We start from the raw sequence: 19,408 nt of genomic DNA, 5'->3' as shown, positions 1-19,408 counted from the left end.
AGAGTTAAGCTAAGGAAGTGGAAGGAGGAAAGTAGTAGAGAGGAGAAAAGTGACAGCAAAGAGCCTGAAGTTGGTCCGGGTGTGTGGCCTGGACAGGACAGCAAGGTTGGCAGGATGTGGTGACCGTCTGCAGTGGAGGCCGATTGGAGTCTGCCGTAAGGACCGTGGACGGGTGGTGACCCGGCCGTACCGGACCGGTATACAAAGCGAAGCCAGCACCATTGGCAGAGGACTTTCGGATCCCGGCAAGGCTTGGTGTCGCCGTGAATTTGCCAAATCCGTTATTGAAGGGGACCTCAGGGTTTCCAAACAGCCAAGTCCAGATAGAAGGCAACCGTACAACCGTGAAGGGGAGACACAGCCACCGGCAAGGGCAACCGTCTCCCAGGGCCAGCGCCTGTGGGCAAAAGGGGCTCCTCCGGCCCATATCCAGGTCAGGGAGCGGGTTACCGTTGGGAAACCATCACTACCAACACTTAACTTCGGTGCAGGGAGAGACAGTCATCACTAACCTGCAGGGAGGAACAACCGCAGCCGTCCGAGTGACCTGTCCATCCAGCCACTTGTTTTACCCTGAACTGTGTCATCATCATTGGGCTGAGTGAGTACCTCCGTGCCGTGCGGCACAGCGCTGCCCCTGCGACCATGCACTTCATCAGGCCCCGCAACCCGCCTGTCATCCATCTCTACCCCATCACCAGGCCCCGGGACAACCAACCCCCCTACCCACGTAGGGGAGAAATAACAACAAAGCTGCTCCCTGTCACAGGCTCCCGGGATCCCCGTCCAGAGCAGCGGTGGTGTCCACACAATCACCACAACCGTGGGTGGCGTCACGGACAATATCCCCAAAACCCAAACCACCCCTTTTCACTCACGGGCGAGTAGCGCCGCTCGAGTCCCCGGGATCCGGCCATCGCTCGAGCCAACGAGCAGCAGCAGCCGTAGAGCTGCGTCAGCCGGACCCGAGCAGTGGGAGAGCGCACCGTCCCCTCCTCCGCCAGCGACACTTACAGCTTGGGACTGGTGTGGAGGGTAAAGTGGATCAGGATGCGCAGGAGGAGGAGGAGGCTGAGGAGCATGACATTCCGGAGCTGTAGAGTGTGTGTGAAACCCTGACTGAGGTAGGGCCTGCAAAACTTGGTGTGTGAAGGACGTATTCCGTCCCTCGCTCAGACTGGGTCCCAGCTTGCACAATATTAACCCAGTGTGACGTCAACGAGATGTAGCGGCCTTGCCCACATGCACTTGTCCACGTGTCTGTGGTTAGGTGGACTTTGGCTGAAACAGCGTTGTTCCGGGCACGTGTGATGTTTTGTGACACGTGGTTAGTTATGCAATGCGGGGACGGCACACAGGGAGAAATAGTGGCGGCTGTGGACCGAGTAACGTGGGACAGCTGCCACCATCAGTTCGCGGAATGCTTCTGTCTCAACCAGCCTAAAAGGCAACATTTCCAGCGCAAGCAGTCGCGAAATGTTAGCATTTAGAACTGTGGCATGTGGGGTGTTGGCAGTGTATTTGCGCCTGCGCTCAAAGGTTTGCTGAATGGATAACTGAACGTTGCGCTGGGACAAGGACGTGCTTGATGATGGTGTTCTTTCTGCGTAGGCAACTGCAGGTGCAGGAGTGGAGGAGGCTTGTTCGCAGGCAGCATGGACAGGGGATTGGCTCGCATGCACAACCAGCGAAGACGTAGCAGTGACATCAGCAAGCACTGCTCCTCGACTCTGTTGTACTTCCCACAAAGTCGGGTGCTTGGCTGACATGTGCCTGATCATGCTGGTGGTGGTCAGGCTGCTAGTTTTGGTACCCCTGCTGATGCTGGCATGGCAGGTGTTGCAAATGGCCTTTTTAGAATCATCTGGAGCCAACTTAAAAAACTGCCAGTGTCAGAGTTCCTGGTTTTCCAGTTTTCTTTTGAAAGAGCTTGCCCTTTGTTAACATGGAGTTTTCTGTTATGTTGCCCTACTTCCTGTCCATCTGTTTAAAAGCCGCCCCTAAAGCTTAGTCCAGTGCCTGAGTATACTGCTTCCTGTGTGCTCCTGCCCTGCTGCTTTTGGTTCCTGATTGTTATTCGGATCCTCTTGGAAAACAACCGACACCGACTCTGGACTTCATCTGGTATCATCTAGCTGTACCTGGACTCCGTTTGCCGTCTTTGGTCGGAACTTCTGCCCGGTTCCTTCCGTTTAATACCACTCTGGACTCACATCACGTACAGACATTTTTCGACTTACCTATTGCCCTTTTGTGTCCCGGCTGCTGCGCATTTAGGGCTTCTGGGGTGATTGCCAGACAGTCCCTGTATAGGGGTTTGCTGTTGGTGGTCTCCCTGGGGGAGTCCGGTGCGCGGTACCGGGAATTCCCTTTCGCTCAGTCCCTGGAAGGTATTTCCTGTATTTATGTTCTACTGTGTTTTTGTTCCGTTTATGTACATATTTGCTGGTTGCATATTATAAATGTCTTGCACCAAGAACTCGTCTCTGGTTGTCATTGCCCTAACGCAATCGAAATCCTCAATACATACAATAGTATTACAGCCAGACTCGGGAAGACCTAACATTTGTACAGGCACCTTGTGTCGTGTTGTTCCGGGGAACAGTTGACTGACGTCTGCCTGGGGCCACCACTCTGCTTCTTACTGCCTGTTGTGATGCTACGCCTCCCTCCCCCTGTGCACTGCTGTCCTCGCTCTGCATATCCTCCTGCCAGGTTGGGTCAGTTACTGGATCATCCACCACGTCGTCTTCCTCTTCCGCACCCTGCTCCTCCTCCTGACTTCCTGACAATTGTGTCTCATCATCGGCCACCCCTTGTTGAGACACGTTGCCAACTTCGTGAGAACGTGGCTGCTCAAATATTTGTGCATCTGTACATACAATCTCGTCATGGCCCACTTCAACAGGAGCTGGCGAGAGGCCAGAATTTGTGAATGGAAACGTGAACGAACAGCTATTCCGAGTGTCCAAGTGTGGGATCAGTAATGTCCGTGGACGTGTACTCGGCCTGGTGGTAGGAAGGAGGATCAGGTTCTGAAATGTGCGGTGCAGTATCACGGCTACTGACACTTGACCGTGTGGAAGACAGAGTGTTTGTGGTGGTGCCAATCTGACTGGAAGCATTATCCGCTATCCAACTAACAACCTGTTGACACTGGTCTTGGTTCAAGAGGGGTGTACTGCTGCGGTCCCCAAGAATTTGGGACAGGACGTGCGAGCGACTAGATGTGGCCCTTTGTTGTGGCGAAATTAGAGCTTGCACACAACCTCGGTGTCTGCCTGCACCACCATCACGTCCACTTCCTTGTTCGTTGACAACGCCCTTGCGCATTTTGCAATGCTGTGCTGATGTGTATTCACTAGACTTGTGTGTTATATCCAAGTTTGTGCAAAACTCACACAAATGCAGCGGAAAGCTGCCACCAACAGGCACACACGTGCGGTTTTTAAATGCAAGCACGGAGGCACTAAGAACCTAACAGGTCTCTATCCAGGGACAACGTGGAGCCTCCCAATGTTTGGCTTCCCTGCCTAAGGGCTATACTATAATACACCCACTTCCTTCCAATGGGCACTTCAGGTTTACAGGCCTTCATGCACGTCTCTATCCAGGGACAACGTGGAGCCTCCCAATGTTTGGCTTCCCTGCCTAAGGGCTATACTATAATACACCCACTTCCTTCCAATGGGCACTTCAGGTTTACAGGCCTTCATGCACGTCTCTATCCAGGGACAACGTGGAGCCTCCCAATGTTTGGCTTCCCTGCCTAAGGGCTATACTATAATACACCCACTTCCTTCCAATGGGCACTTCAGGTTTACAGGCCTTCATGCACGTCTCTATCCAGGGACAACGTGGAGCCTCCCAATGTTTGGCTTCCCTGCCTAAGGGCTATACTATAATACACCCACTTCCTTCCAATGGGCACTTCAGGTTTACAGGCCTTCATGCACGTCTCTATCCAGGGACAACGTGGAGCCTCCCAATGTTTGGCTTCCCTGCCTAAGGGCTATACTATAATACACCCACTTCCTTCCAATGGGCACTTCAGGTTTACAGGCCTTCATGCACGTCTCTATCCAGGGACAACGTGGAGCCTCCCAATGTTTGGCTTCCCTGCCTAAGGGCTATACTATAATACACCCACTTCCTTCCAATGGGCACTTCAGGTTTACAGGCCTTCATGCACGTCTCTATCCAGGGACAACGTGGAGCCTCCCAATGTTTGGCTTCCCTGCCTAAGGGCTATACTATAATACACCCACTTCCTTCCAATGGGCACTTCAGGTTTACAGGCCTTCATGCACGTCTCTATCCAGGGACAACGTGGAGCCTCCCAATGTTTGGCTTCCCTGCCTAAGGGCTATACTATAATACACCCACTTCCTTCCAATGGGCACTTCAGGTTTACAGGCCCTCATGCACGTCTGTATGCAGGGGCATTGGTGAACCTCACAATTTAGGACTGCCCTGGCAAAGGAAAATACTACAAAGACTCACTTCCTCAAAATGGGCACATTAGACTCAAGAGGCCTTCATGTACGTCTCTTCTCAGGGACATCGGAGTGCCACACAATGTTTTCACGTAAAATCTTTCATGTATTGATCTCAAAAAGTAACATACACCAGCTCTATCTCACTATTGGGTATGTGCCCTTAACATTTCCGCCATGAAAAATCATTTTGGGGTCATTTTGGAAGGTTTTCTGGTGAGTCCGTAAAAATGGCGTAAAACGCGGACAAAATTGTTCACAGCTGTGACTTTTCAGTGATAAATGCTTCAAGGGGTCTTCCCCATGCTGTTGCCATGTCATTTGAGCACTCTTCTGAGACTTTTGTGACATTTTTAGGGTTTCTCCATGCTGCCGGGAGGTCATTTCACAAAAATACTCGGGTCTCCCATAGGATAACATTGGGCTCGTTGCTCGGGCCGAGTACACGAGTATCTTGGGAGGCTCGGCCCGAGCTTCGAGCACCCGAGCTTTTTAGTACTCGCTCATCACTAGTCTTTTCCTTCTAATAGCCTTCAGCTTGATCTCGAGCCATGTCGTCTTGTAGTTGAATGCTCTGTAGGAAGATCGATCTTGTGCAGCCTAGATAGGTCCACCAGGGTCTTCTCCGACGTTATCCTGATAGTATCAAGCCATCGGGTTGCTGGTCTTCCTCTTCGCCTTGTTCTTTCCATTCTTCCGACCATGAGGTCCTTCTCCAGTGATTGCTCTCTTTGTATGAAGTGTCTAAAGTAAACTCATAGCTTGGTGATCCTTGCTTCGAGTGACATGTCTGGTAGTGATGAGCAAATTCTAAATATTTGGGTTATTCGTACCAAATACCTAGTACTATTCCAGTATTCATCACGAATACCGATCCTAATGCAAGTCAATGGGGAACCCGAGCACTTTTCTGAGAAATCTTCAAGAAAAATGCTTGCATTCCCCATTGACTTGCATTAGGTTCGTTATTTATGACGAATATTGAAATAGTATTAGGCTCCTTTCACATTGCGTTTTACCTTCCGCTCACAGGTCCCGTCAGAGCATCCGTCCGAACCGCCCCTCCCCCACTCTGCAAAGCGTGTTCCGGACGCATGCGCCCGACAGGGCCATCACTGTTATGGAGTGCACTGCGTTAGCGTGTGCTCTGTTTTGTGCCATTTTTTGCATATATACGTTTCTGCAGACGGACACCCGAACATAGTCCACTACTGTCTGATATAAGATATATCATTAATTTTGCCTGGTATTACAGCTTGGCCCCTTTCACTTGCATGCCATAATATAAATTAAAGGGCTTCTCTGGTTTTGGAAAATCTTTGTCCCACAGCTGCAGTTTGTTTAGAAACAACAAACTATGCATTACTCACCCTCCCCAGGTCCAGCTCTGAGCCTCCACTGCTGCTTCTGTTGTCAGTTATTGTCTGCTATTATTACTTATCAAAATGCTGGTGTGTTACCTTATATCAAAGCAGCTACAGTTATTTACCACCTTCTATATCCAAATTGTCTGCTGGTGCTGGAAAAGCTACAAGATTGGTTGTTTCCATTGGCATTATGCCACGCATGGACTAGGGGAATGCCTGGTGCATGGCAAAACACACAACAAAACAAGGGGTACACCGGGGACACTGTAACAATGATGGGCCCTGCTGCTAGTGAGAGAGGTGAGGGGACACTTCTTGAACAATCCTCAAACTGTTTCCTCAGTTCCCTAGCATTCCTATATAGGGTGTTTCAACCTGTCGCTGAGCCAGATACCTAATCCCTGACTAGCCCTGCAAACACCTGGCTAGTGAGATGACCAGCGAGAGACACTAGTCCCACCACTGCACTAATCAATATGGAGGGGAAGGAGAGACAGACAGGGGAATCAACAAAAAGATAAGGTCCAACCTCACAGCTGCAGTGAGACACCAGGACTGCGGCCTACACTGCTTCCGACTACAATGGCTCCAGCAGCTCTGATTTCCTCTTATGACCAGCATTAGAGCTAAAGTAAGAATGGCTTGAAATAAGGGTCTAAAATTCAATTTTAGAGGGTATTTATACATTTGCAGCCGTTTATTGATTTAGTGCAGAAAGTAGTATTGTGGTTAGGAGTCTGTTACAGATTTATACCATTTTTTTCTAAAGATTTAATACTCTTGTGTTTACAGACCAGGAGAGCTGTATGGACAGTAATGGTGGCTGCACTCATGGATGCATCCAGGGGCCTTTTGGAGCCCAGTGCACCTGCCCAGTTGGTTACCAGCTATTAAATGACTCCAAAACTTGTGATGATATCAATGAGTGTCTTATTCCTGGATCCTGCAGTCAAAGCTGTAGTAATGAGCGAGGATCCTTCAGATGTGACTGTGATGAGGGCTACATTTTAGAACCCAATGGAAGAACCTGCAAAGCCTCCGGTACGTTTCCTGCTAACGTCGAAGATACTCCAGTAACTTCCATTAATTTTTAATATTTTACATCAGATGTTGGGTTTTCTGTCATGGTTATAATTTTGTATATTGTCCTTATTTTGTTTTTTAGAGTTTGGGAATCTGCTGCTATTGGTGGCAAGTCGTAACCAGATCGTGGCTGACAATATCACCACGCAAGCTCACAACATTTATTCCGTTGTAAGGGATGGACGCAATATAGTGGCTGTGGATTTTGACTCTGTGACTAATCGGATATACTGGTCTGACACGACGCAGGATAAAATTTGGACTGCCTATATCAATGGGACAGATAGGAAAGTTGTAAGTTCTATTCTCTGAAAGAAGCTGTAGAGGAAACCTTGAGATATATGGTAGATACCAACTAGAAATCCATAGATAGCAAGACACAACATTTAAGAAACACTGCAGTCTTGCATATGACTATCGGTAGATTTATATTTTTATGTTCTATACTGATCAATAATATTTTGCTATGTAATATGTTGTAAGCCATGCAAGCTTCGATGTTGCACTACTTAAAAGGGGGTGATAGACTTGTTTTGGTTTGAGAAATAATCATTATCTAATATCTAAATGTATACATGTATGTGTATGTATGTATGTCCGCTAAAGGAATCCACACCGTCTCATTTTCAATCACAAAATGTTACACAGCCTCCTCATTTGACTCAGGGAACGTCGTAGACTATGTTTTGAGTTGAAAATCTAACCCCGTGTGGTGCTCCTGTGGCTGCAGACGCCACAGACTACTGCACTTTATTTAAGGTGCGGTATTCGCCTCGAGTAAGGAGGGGGTTAATCACCGGTGTTCCACATTCACACTTTACATACAGCTTAGGAACCTTCTCACTGGGGAGCTGGACTAGGGTAGGCGGGGGGTTGGCCAACATGAAGCTTGGGACTCCCTGGTCACTAGGACAACCACCTGGGGTTGGGTTCCACTTGGGGTAGAAGTAGGAGTAACAGCACACTATGTTCAGTCAGTCTACCCGGGACTTTAGATCTGGCGACAAGACACCACCATCACCTTCTTCCGTTTTCTTCTTCACGGGGCCTGTGGCTTAGAGCGGAACGCTCAGCCCGGATTCCTCACTGCTGGAGGGGCAACTCTTAGAAAAGACATTTTCCAAACACCGGTGACATCTTCCAACTTATCCGAGGTCGACGGGGCCCATCACAGTGGGCGACCAGTACTACCCGGGCGCACAGCATAACATTAATTAAAGAACCTGGAACCGCAGCAATTGACTCGGACTTTTATTACGGGCACCGGCGCCCCGGCGCCAACGGCCCCCGCCACCACTGCAGCCCTCATCATCCTCCCTGGGCCCTGCTCCACCTGTGGGCAGCGAAATCATCTTTGTAGCTACTACCATCTGCCTGGAGAACAGCGACAGCAGCGGCGGCTAATCCCTGGCTGCGTACCACAGGTAGCGTCATGACAAAAGCCCCCATCATCACCTCCTATCCCCCTCTTTCATTGTAGACACCTCGGGGCACGAAACCAGGCAGGCCACTGTGACATCCCAGACCTCCACAAGGGGCCCGCCGACTAGTAATTGAACCCATGCCCCGTGAGTGCTACACCCACGCTTTACAGTTATTTGCTGACATTAAAGTCAATGGAGCTGGGAGCTACAGGTCATTAATAGGAGCTGTGATTGGTTGCTATAGGCAGCGAAAAATATTGTTAGTATAAGAAGCTTATGTGTGACGTAATATGATTTCAGTGGAGAGATGGACAGAGAGAGACAGAAAGAGAAACAGAGAGAGACAGAAAGATAGAGACAAATGGACAGAGACAGAGAGAAACAGAGAGACAGAGAGACAGAGAGAGACAGAGAGACAGAGACAGAGAGACAGAGAGACAGAGAGAGACAAACAGAAACAGATAGAGAGAGAGAGAGAGACAGAGAGACACTTAGTTACTATCCCATGCAATGCCTGGTACTATAGCTAGTAGTACATTAAAAGGACCAATGTCTTGTTACACTGTCAGAAACCTGAGCTAGAACACCCCCGGCTATCATTGCAACCCATCAGCGCTATGATCACGTCATGAGTGGAAGAGTGGAATTACGTGCTCCTCACTAGGGCACGTTAAATGATGCTGTCAGAGATTGGCAGTAGGATTTAACTGGTTAACAGCTGCAGGACGATCTCCAATCCACTTGTGACTGTTAGAGGCACATGACAGCTGATGAAATCAGCCATCATGTGCTGGCAAAGATGTGGGGTCGGCATGTGAGCCTGCATCAAAGGCAGGGATACGAGTTTTGAAATACCAATATGTCAAAAGTTGTGAACAGATTACAGTAATGGCATCACAAAGCTCCCTATATATGATATAATATGATGGCCCCTACAGCCTCCTATGTAGTTCATTTTGCCCCCCATTTATCCCTATATATAGTATGATGGCCCCACAACCTCTTATAGGCTTTATTATGGCCCCCACAAAAGTATAATATAAATATAAAAAAATAACGCTTATACTCACCTAATCCTGATTCCTGACACCGCAGCCTGCAGCTTCTCTTCCACAGCGCAATGCAATCATATAATCGTGCTGCCCTTGTTGGCCCACCGACGTTTCCTATGTCACAGACCTATAGCATTGTGTGGCTTAGGAGATGGACAGTGATAGAAGATGGTGCTTTTGCTTATTGAACTGTATCAGTGACAATATGATGCCAACACAGTTCAGTGTGATGGTTGCAGGAGATCCGGGGCTCCAGGAAAGACGTTCTGGGATGTTGTTCCGGATGTTTGATGCTAGCGATGCCTTTGGTACCTGCTGCACATGCGCACTTGTCCTAGCAACATTTTAAGATCAATTACTGTCAGTTTAACCAGACTGTGGCTGTATAAGTGTACTATAGTGATTACATTTCTAGACAAAATGAGTCTGATTAACAATTTATATCCTTTTAATTTTTTTTGGTTTTCCTGAGGAAGGCCTTTTAGAATCAAAAATATCAATAACTCATGCTATTTAAGGCCCATATTTAATTTGTAGCGTAATATACTTACATACAGCTTAATTTTTCAGACGATAAGTTCCCTTATTGGGTGATTTGAGGTCTTGTGACCCTCATCGTCCCAAGAACTATGGAATAGAATGAAGAGAATGGGGAACATTGCTGTACTTCTCTTTCCATCTTTTCCACTTTTTTTGACCTTTGATGGCCATTTTGTTGGGCACAACAGTCATATTATCCTAAAATATAATTCAGTATAAATGGACAGAATAAACTCTAATTTTAATCATACAACATTTTTTCATGGGCCGAATATCATAGGAACATTTTCTTCCAAATCATTGTCCCATGTAAACATGTCAGCAGTCATCCAACAACTGATCGTATCTTTTATTTGGGCCTAGAATTCATTGTTGGTCAACTAGATCCCATTATTTTATTATCATATGCCAGTTAAAGGACCCTTACATAAGGTGATTTATAGGAACAAAGATAATCTCGAACCTCATTAATTATTATTAATATTTATTTATCGGGCACCATTGATTCCATGGCGCGGTACATGTGAAGGGGTATGTAATACATTTGGCTTCCATGTTGGTGACGGATTGCTTTGGTTATCAGACATATATACTAGTATACTGTAACTATTGGATTGCGGAATCTGTCTGTAGAATCTTTATGCGTATTTCTGTTGCTATGTTGTGTCCATATTAGATCAGATTTGATGATGACAATGCAATTTTTATTGACTTGATTGCTTTTATTACAGATTTTTGACAGTGGTGTCACCGTGACAGAAAGCCTTGCAGTAGACTGGGTAGGACGAAACCTTTACTGGACAGACTATATTCTGGAAACAATCGAAGTCTCTAAACTTGATGGGACTCACAGAGCTGTCCTCATCAGTGAGAATGTGACAAATCCTCGAGGACTTGTGTTGGATCCCAGAACAGAGTAAGAATATTTACATGGTCATTTTATTTTTTGGAATGAGAAAAAGTGCACATTTTTGGCCATTGGTTAAATCTCATGGGTCTTTTACCACTTACGATACAGCTTTTATGCTTTTTTTATTTTTATTTAATTTATAACTTGTTTTCAAAGCTCAGTTTTTTATAGTAGATTTATTGTCACGCTAGGTACGGGGAGGTACCAAGAGAACTGTGAAAGGGAATGATAACCCTGTGTCTAGGGAAAGGAAAGATGGTGACTTCCTGACCAAACCTACTACTGGTCCCTGAGGTCCCTCACCACCCTAGATAGGTTCCGCACCTCTGCGCCAAGCCAGATACCTCTTCGTCAACCCCCCTAAACACTATAGAAGACACAAGGCGGACACACAGGGGGGAAAATACATGAACTACTTATCTACAGATGACACAGGTAGAAGTTCTGCAAAGTTTTCAGCAACAATACCACCTGCTTGAAACCATGGCTTGAATGAACTGAAAAATATAATCAGATTCAGCACCAGTCCAAGCAAGGAAGGGGTATTAAAGCACCAAGAGAATGCTGATGATCAGCAGCTGGGTGGAAGGCGAGCTCTTGCTGAATCCAAAAGGGGGAGAGATGAATCCAGCAGGAAAGCTACCTATACCAATGAATACTGACAGCAGGAACAATGGAAAGTCAGTGAGCATTCTGTGCAGCCAAACGCTGTGACCTTCTATAGCCAGAAACCACATGACTGTTTATCACCCGTGACACACCCATGATATTTATACAAAACAAGACTACTTTACTGCCAAAATTCAGTGCTGGTCCTATTTTGCTGTCCAATGAAAAGTGCCTTAAATGAATGGCGTCAACTTTTGAGCTCTCGGTGACGTAATTTACCCAAATTGTCCATCGGGCTTTATGTTTTTACAAACAAGAATGAGTTCAGTGAACATCAACTCTTGCCTAAAAACCTAATGTAGACAACACGACCATGAAACGAGATGTACCAAAACAATCAACATCACTGTGGCCACTTGACCTCTTCTCCAGTTTTTCCATTTTATGCCATTTTATTCTGTTGAGCCTCAAATGACAAATGTAGATTTTAATAATTGAAGCCCCCAATTTTTTTATGAGTTAAAATTTTTAATTTTAGACAAAATTGCACAAATTTAAAACTGATTTTTTTTTTCAGTGTCCGGCTAATGTTTTGGACAGACTGGGGAAGAAATCCTAGAATCGAAAGGTCTAGTATGGATGGAACCTTAAGGACGATTATTATTTCAGAGAAGATTTATTGGCCCAATGGACTAACTATTGATTATCCTACTAAGCGCCTCTACTTTGCTGATGCTTATCTTGACTACATTGACTACTGTGATTACAATGGAAACAATAGGAGGCAGGCATTGGCTAGTGATTTGGTGAGTGTCATTGATATGTTAAATGTTTATATAAATTTATAATTCATTTTTTTTTTGCCAGATCTTGGCCATAAATTGGTCAGATACTTTCAGCAGCTGACAACTCTTTTGGTCGATTGTGCTTCTTGTTATGTTTTGTCACTGGTAATTGTGATCTGACTAAAGTTGCGCAAAAAGATTCATACTGTCCACGATGTGGCGTCAAATCTGGTCATTTGTTGCAGCCAATACATCAAAAAGACTGACCCGCACATCCAACGGTGTGAACAGGTGGTAGCTGAAAACTCAATTTAACTACAAAACACATACAGCTGCACTGTAAATTGCTAACAATAAATAAGGGAACTCTGGTATTGCATTACTGCTGTAGGGATATTTAAAAAAAGAGATATTTAGCTTGTGTAGTGGCCAATGCATGTGAGCCTGGTACCTAGCAACATTGAGGTATAACTTGTAACTTGTCGCTGGTTACCGAGGTCACATGCATTGGCCAATACATAATCTAAATATCTCTTTTTTCAAATATTCCTATAGCAGTAATGCAATACCAGAGTTCCCTTATTCATTGTTAGCATTCTAGAGTGCAGCTGTATGTATTTTGTAGTTCTATTGTGTTTTCAGCTAGCACCTGTTCACAATTGTTGGATGTGCGGGTGAGTCTTTTTGATGTATTTGCAGTGTATTTCTTTCTGATTGAGCACTTTGCCCTGTAACCAGGCTGTCACGGGGTCCTTGTCCGATATCACACAATCAACAGAGCAAGAGATGATTGAACAATCCAAAGAACCTTTTTCTAAGCAAGTAAGAAGGTCCATCAAATAATCCACAACACAGAGGGTAAAGTAGTCCAGTAATGGAATAAATGTCCCAGGGATCAGTCACAATCCTCCATCAGTCCTTTTCCAGGGAAATCAGGGTTTCTTAACGGCTCTCTGGGGTGCTGCCTGTAGCCACAGCTTCTCCCCCAGTGAATGATTCTTCCTGCTTGTCTCTTGTCCTTCCCAGACTGACTGAATAATCTCCCAGGTAAACAGAGAGTTTGGGTGGAATCCAGGCCCTCCTCCCCCAGACCTAGGGACAGAAGCACTGCAGGGGGTTATAACCCTGCAGACAGGACAAATAATACATAGAATGGACAGAGCACCATGCCTAAAACACGAACCTACACAAAATTATACACAACCCCCCATATTCCACCATCACACAGGCTGTGTTCATTCCCCATTGTAGCTGTATCCTAGCTGCCCAGACATGTAGGTTTGTAACCCAGATAGAGGCATGCGAGTTATGTTCCTGGTATATTGAGATACACATTGTCCCTGTTTACTGGGAATCACATGTATTGGCCAATACATAAGCTAAATATCTCTTTTTTTCAAATATTCCTATAGCAGTAATTCAATACCAGATTTCCCTTATTCATTGTTGCCATTTTAGAGTGCAGCTGTATGTATTTTGTAGTTTGTTGTATCCAGACCAGGACAGTCTTCACTTTTTGTGGCATTCTCAACCGAGCATTCTGGATTCCCTTTGTATTCATTAGGCCTTTCCATGTTATGAAGTCGCATGAGACCTAATCACGATTTGCAAAGCCTAGTAAGAGGTTCCCAGGATGCTCGATGTAGAAGTGAAGACTGCCCAGGTCAAGCTGCCATAGATGCCCGGACTGGACGTCAAGCCAGAGTAGCGCATATCTTTTTGCTTTACTCTAGAACTGACCTATATTTTAAAGGGATCCTGGCATCTAACTGATGTTTCCTAAACCAAGGGTGGTATGAATTTGAGACAGGCTTTGCAATGGCAGCTCTGTATGTTTTACTCTAGTAGATCACAGCTACAATGTGACTGGGATGAGACTAATCCAATACGCAGCTCCACGGTGGCGTCTTCCTACCTTTCTCTCCTTGACTGACAAGTCTCTACTTATACATAACCTTAAGGAAAGATCTATCAGTCTAGGAGATAGGGGTGAAGCCGAATCATCCCTGGCTGTCTCTTAAAGCCATGTTTTCTCTAGAATGCCGCAACATCAAACATACAAGGCTGCAATAACAGAAACATTTGTAAAAAAGTGAAATCAAAACAACAGAATGGTACAAATATTTCAATTGCACTTATTTTATGGTTCCCATACTAATTTTGGCTTACAAATACTGAGCCAAAATGTTGACCAAAATACTGCAGAGTGAAAGTGATCAAGGGTTTGTGCCACATCTCTTCTCACAATGGTCAATCCATCTAAGGGCACAAAGTTGTGCAAACAAATAAAAAATATTTTCAATGGGGCATGAAGGAAAATTGTCAAAATGTAGATAATTTCAATAAGAATTTGATTCTGGAAGAGATCATGTTGTTATCTATTTTAAATAATTTAAAATTAATGTTTTAAATTAATAATTAGTTAATTTAGATACAGTTAGGTCCAGAAATATTTGGACAGTGACACAATTTTCGTGAGTTGGGCTCTGCATGCCACCACATTGGATTTGAAATGAAACCTCTACAACAGAATTCAAGTGCAGATTGTAACGTTTAATTTGAAGGTTTGAACAAAAATATCTGATAGAAATTGTAGGAATTGTGCACATTTCTTTACAAACACTCCACATTTTAGGAGGTCAAAAGTAATTGGACAAATAAACCAAACCCAAACAAAATATTTTTATTTTCAATATTTTGTTGTGAATTCTTTGGAGGCAATCACTGCCTTAAGTCTGGAACCCATGGACATCACCAAACGCTGGGTTTCCTCCTTCTTAATGCTTTGCCAGGCCTTTACAGCCGCAGCCTTCAGGTCTTGCTTGTTTGTGGGTCTTTCCGTCTTAAGTCTGGATTTGAGCAAGTGAAATGCATGCTCAATTGGGTTAAGATCTGATGATTGACTTGGCCATTGCAGAATGTTCCACTTTTTTGCACTCATGAACTCCTGGGTAGCTTTGGCTGTATGCTTGGGGTCATTGTCCATCTGTACTATGAAGCGCCGTCCGATTAACTTTGCGGCATTTGGCTGAATCTGGGCTGAAAGTATATCCCGGTACACTTCAGAATTCATCCGGCTACTCTTGTCTGCTGTTATGTCATCAATAAACACAAGTGACCCAGTGCCATTGAAAGCCATGCATGCCCATGCCATCACGTTGCCTCCACCATGTTTTACAGAGGATGTGGTGTGCCTTGGATCATGTGCCGTTCCCTTTCTTCTCCAAACTTTTTTCTTCCCATCATTCTGGTACAGGTTGATCTTTGTCTCATCTGTCCATAGAATACTTTTCCAGAACTGAGCTGGCTTCATGAGGTGTTTTTCAGCAAATTTAACTCTGGCCTGTCTATTTTTGGAATTGATGAATGGCTTGCATCTAGATGTGAACCCTTTGTATTTACTTTCATGGAGTCTTCTCTTTACTGTTGACTTAGAGACAGATACACCTACTTCACTGAGCGTGTTCTGGACTTCAATTGATGTTGTGAACGGGTTCTTCTTCACCAAAGAAAGTATGCGGCGATCATCCACCACTGTTGTCATCCGTGGACGCCCAGGCCTTTTTGAGTTCCCAAGCTCACCAGTCAATTCCTTTTTTCTCAGAATGTACCCGACTGTTGATTTTGCTACTCCAAGCATTTCTGCTATCTCTCTGATGGATTTTTTCTTTTTTTTCAGCCTGAGGATGTTCTGCTTCACCTCAATTGAGAGTTCCTTAGACCGCATGTTGTCTGGTCACAGCAACAGCTTCCAAATGCAAAACCACACACCTGTAATCAACCCCAGACCTTTTAACTACTTCATTGATTACAGGTTAACGAGGGAGACGCCTTCAGAGTTAATTGAAGCCCTTAGAGTCCCTTGTCCAATTACTTTTGGTCCCTTGAAAAAGAGGAGGCTATGCATTACAGAGCTATGATTCCTAAACCCTTTCTCCGATTTGGATGTGAAAACTCTCATATTGCAGCTGGGAGTGTGCACTTTCAGCCCATATTATATATATAATTGTATTTCTGAACATGTTTTTGTAAACAGCTAAAATAACAAAACTTGTGTCACTGTCCAAATATTTCTGGACCTAACTGTAGATGTTTACATTTCTTAATTTAAACTTGTATCTAAATAAGTTTCCAAAATTCTTTGTTTTGGGTATTTTTTTAAGTTAACTTTTAAGTTTGCATTTCAGTTTTTGGTCTCCATCCAGGAATTATTGTATAGATTTTACACATTTCTAAATATACTAGAAATAATGAATTATTTTATAATTAATAATATTTAACCCCGGTAAGCAATGCTGGAGCTCGGGGTTCAAAAACTAAAATAGGTATACATCATTCTATAATATATTGTTTACACAGAAATCTGCATTCTTCTAGGTTCTACAACATCCACATGCCATTGCCATATTTGAAGACTACATTTATTGGAGTGAACGATACAGCAATCGAGTCATTCGGGCTAATAAGTGGCATGGTGGCAACCAGACGGTCATGATTTATAATATTCATCAGCCGATGGGGCTTTCAGCAGTCCATCCTGTAAAACAGCCCGGAGGTAAAAACTAAAATTTTTATGTTTTCTAACTACCGTATCATACTTATTCAAATTTCCAATCCTAATTTTAACATATTATATATTTGTATGATATATTTTTAATATTTGTTTAATTTGTTAATCTTATACATTTGGGTACTTTAAAAAAATCTTAAAATATTAATATTTAAATATATATATATATATATATATATATATATATATATATATATATATTTCTTTATCGTTCCTTTGGGAGACCCAGATCATGGGTGTTTAGCTTCTGCCTCCAGAGGACACACAAAGTACTACACTTAAAAGTGTAGCTCCTCCCTCTGAGCTTATACACCCCCTGGTAGCCAGTCCTAGCCAGTTTATCGCTTTGTGTCAGGAGGCATACATCCACACATGCATTCTCATCTGATTTGTTTGACTTTTGGAAAGAGTTTGAAGAAAAGCGGGTCCATGTCTGGACTCCCGGCATGTCCCTTCTCACCCCACTGTGTCGGCGGTGTTGTTAAGGTTGATTTATAAGGCTGCAGCCTTACATGCCGCGCTCCTTCACATCCCTTCTGGGCTCTGGCTTGAAGTGGGAGCCAGCACGGTCTCCATGCCTGGCAGGAGTCCGGTCTCCATCCACAGCCCCTTGAGGATTCTGTTGGACCGGAGCACTCATCCCCAGGGACATGGCCCTGCGTCTCAGCAGCTAAGTACCTGAGACGTTTATGTTGGGGGTCCCGGTTCTTTATTGTAAGGGGAGAGTATGCTGTATGTGATTGTTTTAACTTTTCCGGCGGGTTCTCTAGCTTTTGCATGAGAACCGCGCCGATGGTGCCTGCTTGTCGGCCTCGCCGCTTAAATTTAGGCCCCGGCTTCGCCGGAGGCCTAGTTTCATTTTCCTGCCCTCGCATGTCACTCATGCAGAGGGACAGGTTCGGCACCTCCCGGCGGCCGTTCTACATAGGGGAGGGACACTCCCCACTGCTGGGGCGTCCCTCATTCCCTGCAGGTCTCTATAGCCCTCCAGTTCCCGCTCTTTTATAGGAACGCCCTCTTCTCAGGCAGAGTTCACTCTGCTCTGGGACATCCTGCATTCTGCATCTCTGCTGAGGTGCTGCGACTGGAGGACCGGGCTTCGGGATCTGGAGGGCACACAGCAGCATGTCTCACACAAGGAGCAAGGCTCCAAAACTTTATTCTGCATGCACTGCATGTAAGCTCCTGCTGCCTGAGCCGAGCACCTATCCACATTGTGATGTCTGCTCTAAATTGGCGGTGCCACAGCCTGGAGTCTCACCCCCAGTGGTCTCTCAGGCTGCTGCTGCACCTGTGACTGAACCCCCGGCCTGGGTAGAGTCCTTTTCTAGGTCCATATCCCAGTCATTTGCTGAGTCCATGGGGCTTTTGTCCAGGACTTTGATGAATATGCATCAGCCCTCCTCACAGGGTGCCTCTAATACTCTTGACAGAGGACTCCTATCCTCTGACCTCCGTCCATCGGAGCTCACGGAGGATTCATCATCTGATCCCAGACCCCGTCCTTCTAAGAGAAGGCGCAGGGTTTCCTCCCCCTCCCCATCCCACGGCTCTGTCTCAAGAGCTGACTCTCAAGATGAGGAGGATGCCCTCACTGGGGGCTCGGAGGCTATGTATCCCATTGATTTTTCTGAGGGTGACTCAGATCTTAGTGATTTGATTGCTTCTATTAATTCTGTGCTGGATCTCAATCCGCCAGTGTCAGAGGAGCAACTCTCTTTGGCAGAAAAACATCAGTTTACCTCGCCTAAGAGAGTGAAGAGTGTGTTCTTTAACCACTCCAGTTTTCAGACCACTGTGACCAAACCCAGGGCCTGCCCTGACAAACGCTTTCCAAAGCGTGGTTCTGATGACCGGTTTCCATTTCCACCTGAGGTGGTCAAGGAGTGGTCTCACTCCCCAAAGGTAGACCCTCCGGTGTCTAGGCTCTCAGCCCGGACCGTTGTGTCGGTGGCTGATGGCACCTCACTTAAGGATTCCACTGACCGTCAGATTGACCTTCTGGCCAAATCTGTGTATGAAACTGCGGGGGCCGCGTTTTCCCCGACTTTTGCAGCAGTGTGGGCTCTCAAAGCCATCTCTGCTTCTCTAGAGGAGATGCATTCCCTCACCAAGGAATCTATGCCTGAGATGGTTACCTTAACTGCTCAGGCTTCAGCTTTTTCATCCTATGCCATGTCTGCTATGCTAGAGGCTGCTCACCGCACTGCGGTGGCTTCAGCTAATTCTCTTGTTATCCGCAGGATTTTGTGGCTTCGAGAGTGGAAGGCAGATGCTTCTTCCAAGAAGTTTCTTGCTGGGCTCCCTTTTGCTGGTTCACGGCTGTTTGGTGAACAGCTGGATGAAATCATTAAAGAAGCTACTGGCGGGAACAGTACTTCCATGCCACAAACCAAGACCAGGAAACCCGCCCAGGGTAGGAATCAATCGAGGTTTCGTTCCTTTCGTTCCTCCAACTGGTCATCCTCTAAGCCTTCCGCCTCGTCCGCTAACTCAGCCAAGGATCAGAAATCCAACTGGTGCCCAAAAGCGCGTCCGCAGAAGACCGCAGGAGGTTCTGCCACTAAGGCAG

At 45.5% G+C, this 19,408-nt stretch overlaps 1 protein-coding gene across 2 annotated transcripts in view; it reads left to right on the top strand.

The window, feature by feature from the left end:
* LRP2 (LDL receptor related protein 2) overlaps positions 1-19,408 on the top strand; it is a 402,994-nt gene that overhangs the window by 210,830 nt on the left and 172,756 nt on the right. For both annotated transcript variants that reach the window (XM_075317292.1, XM_075317291.1), the window contains exons 26-30: positions 6,656-6,904; positions 7,029-7,240; positions 10,694-10,878; positions 12,059-12,287; positions 16,644-16,821. In XM_075317292.1, the coding sequence (XP_075173407.1) occupies positions 6,656-6,904; positions 7,029-7,240; positions 10,694-10,878; positions 12,059-12,287; positions 16,644-16,821 (1,053 nt within the window). The remainder of the gene's footprint in view (positions 1-6,655; positions 6,905-7,028; positions 7,241-10,693; positions 10,879-12,058; positions 12,288-16,643; positions 16,822-19,408) is intronic.

The sequence above is a fragment of the Anomaloglossus baeobatrachus genome, chromosome 7 (genome assembly GCF_048569485.1).
Source record: "Anomaloglossus baeobatrachus isolate aAnoBae1 chromosome 7, aAnoBae1.hap1, whole genome shotgun sequence".
In the NCBI taxonomy this organism is placed as follows: domain Eukaryota; kingdom Metazoa; phylum Chordata; class Amphibia; order Anura; family Aromobatidae; genus Anomaloglossus; species Anomaloglossus baeobatrachus.
The sequence above is the reverse complement of the archived record's forward strand: the minus strand, read 5'-3'. Positions and strand labels throughout refer to the sequence as shown.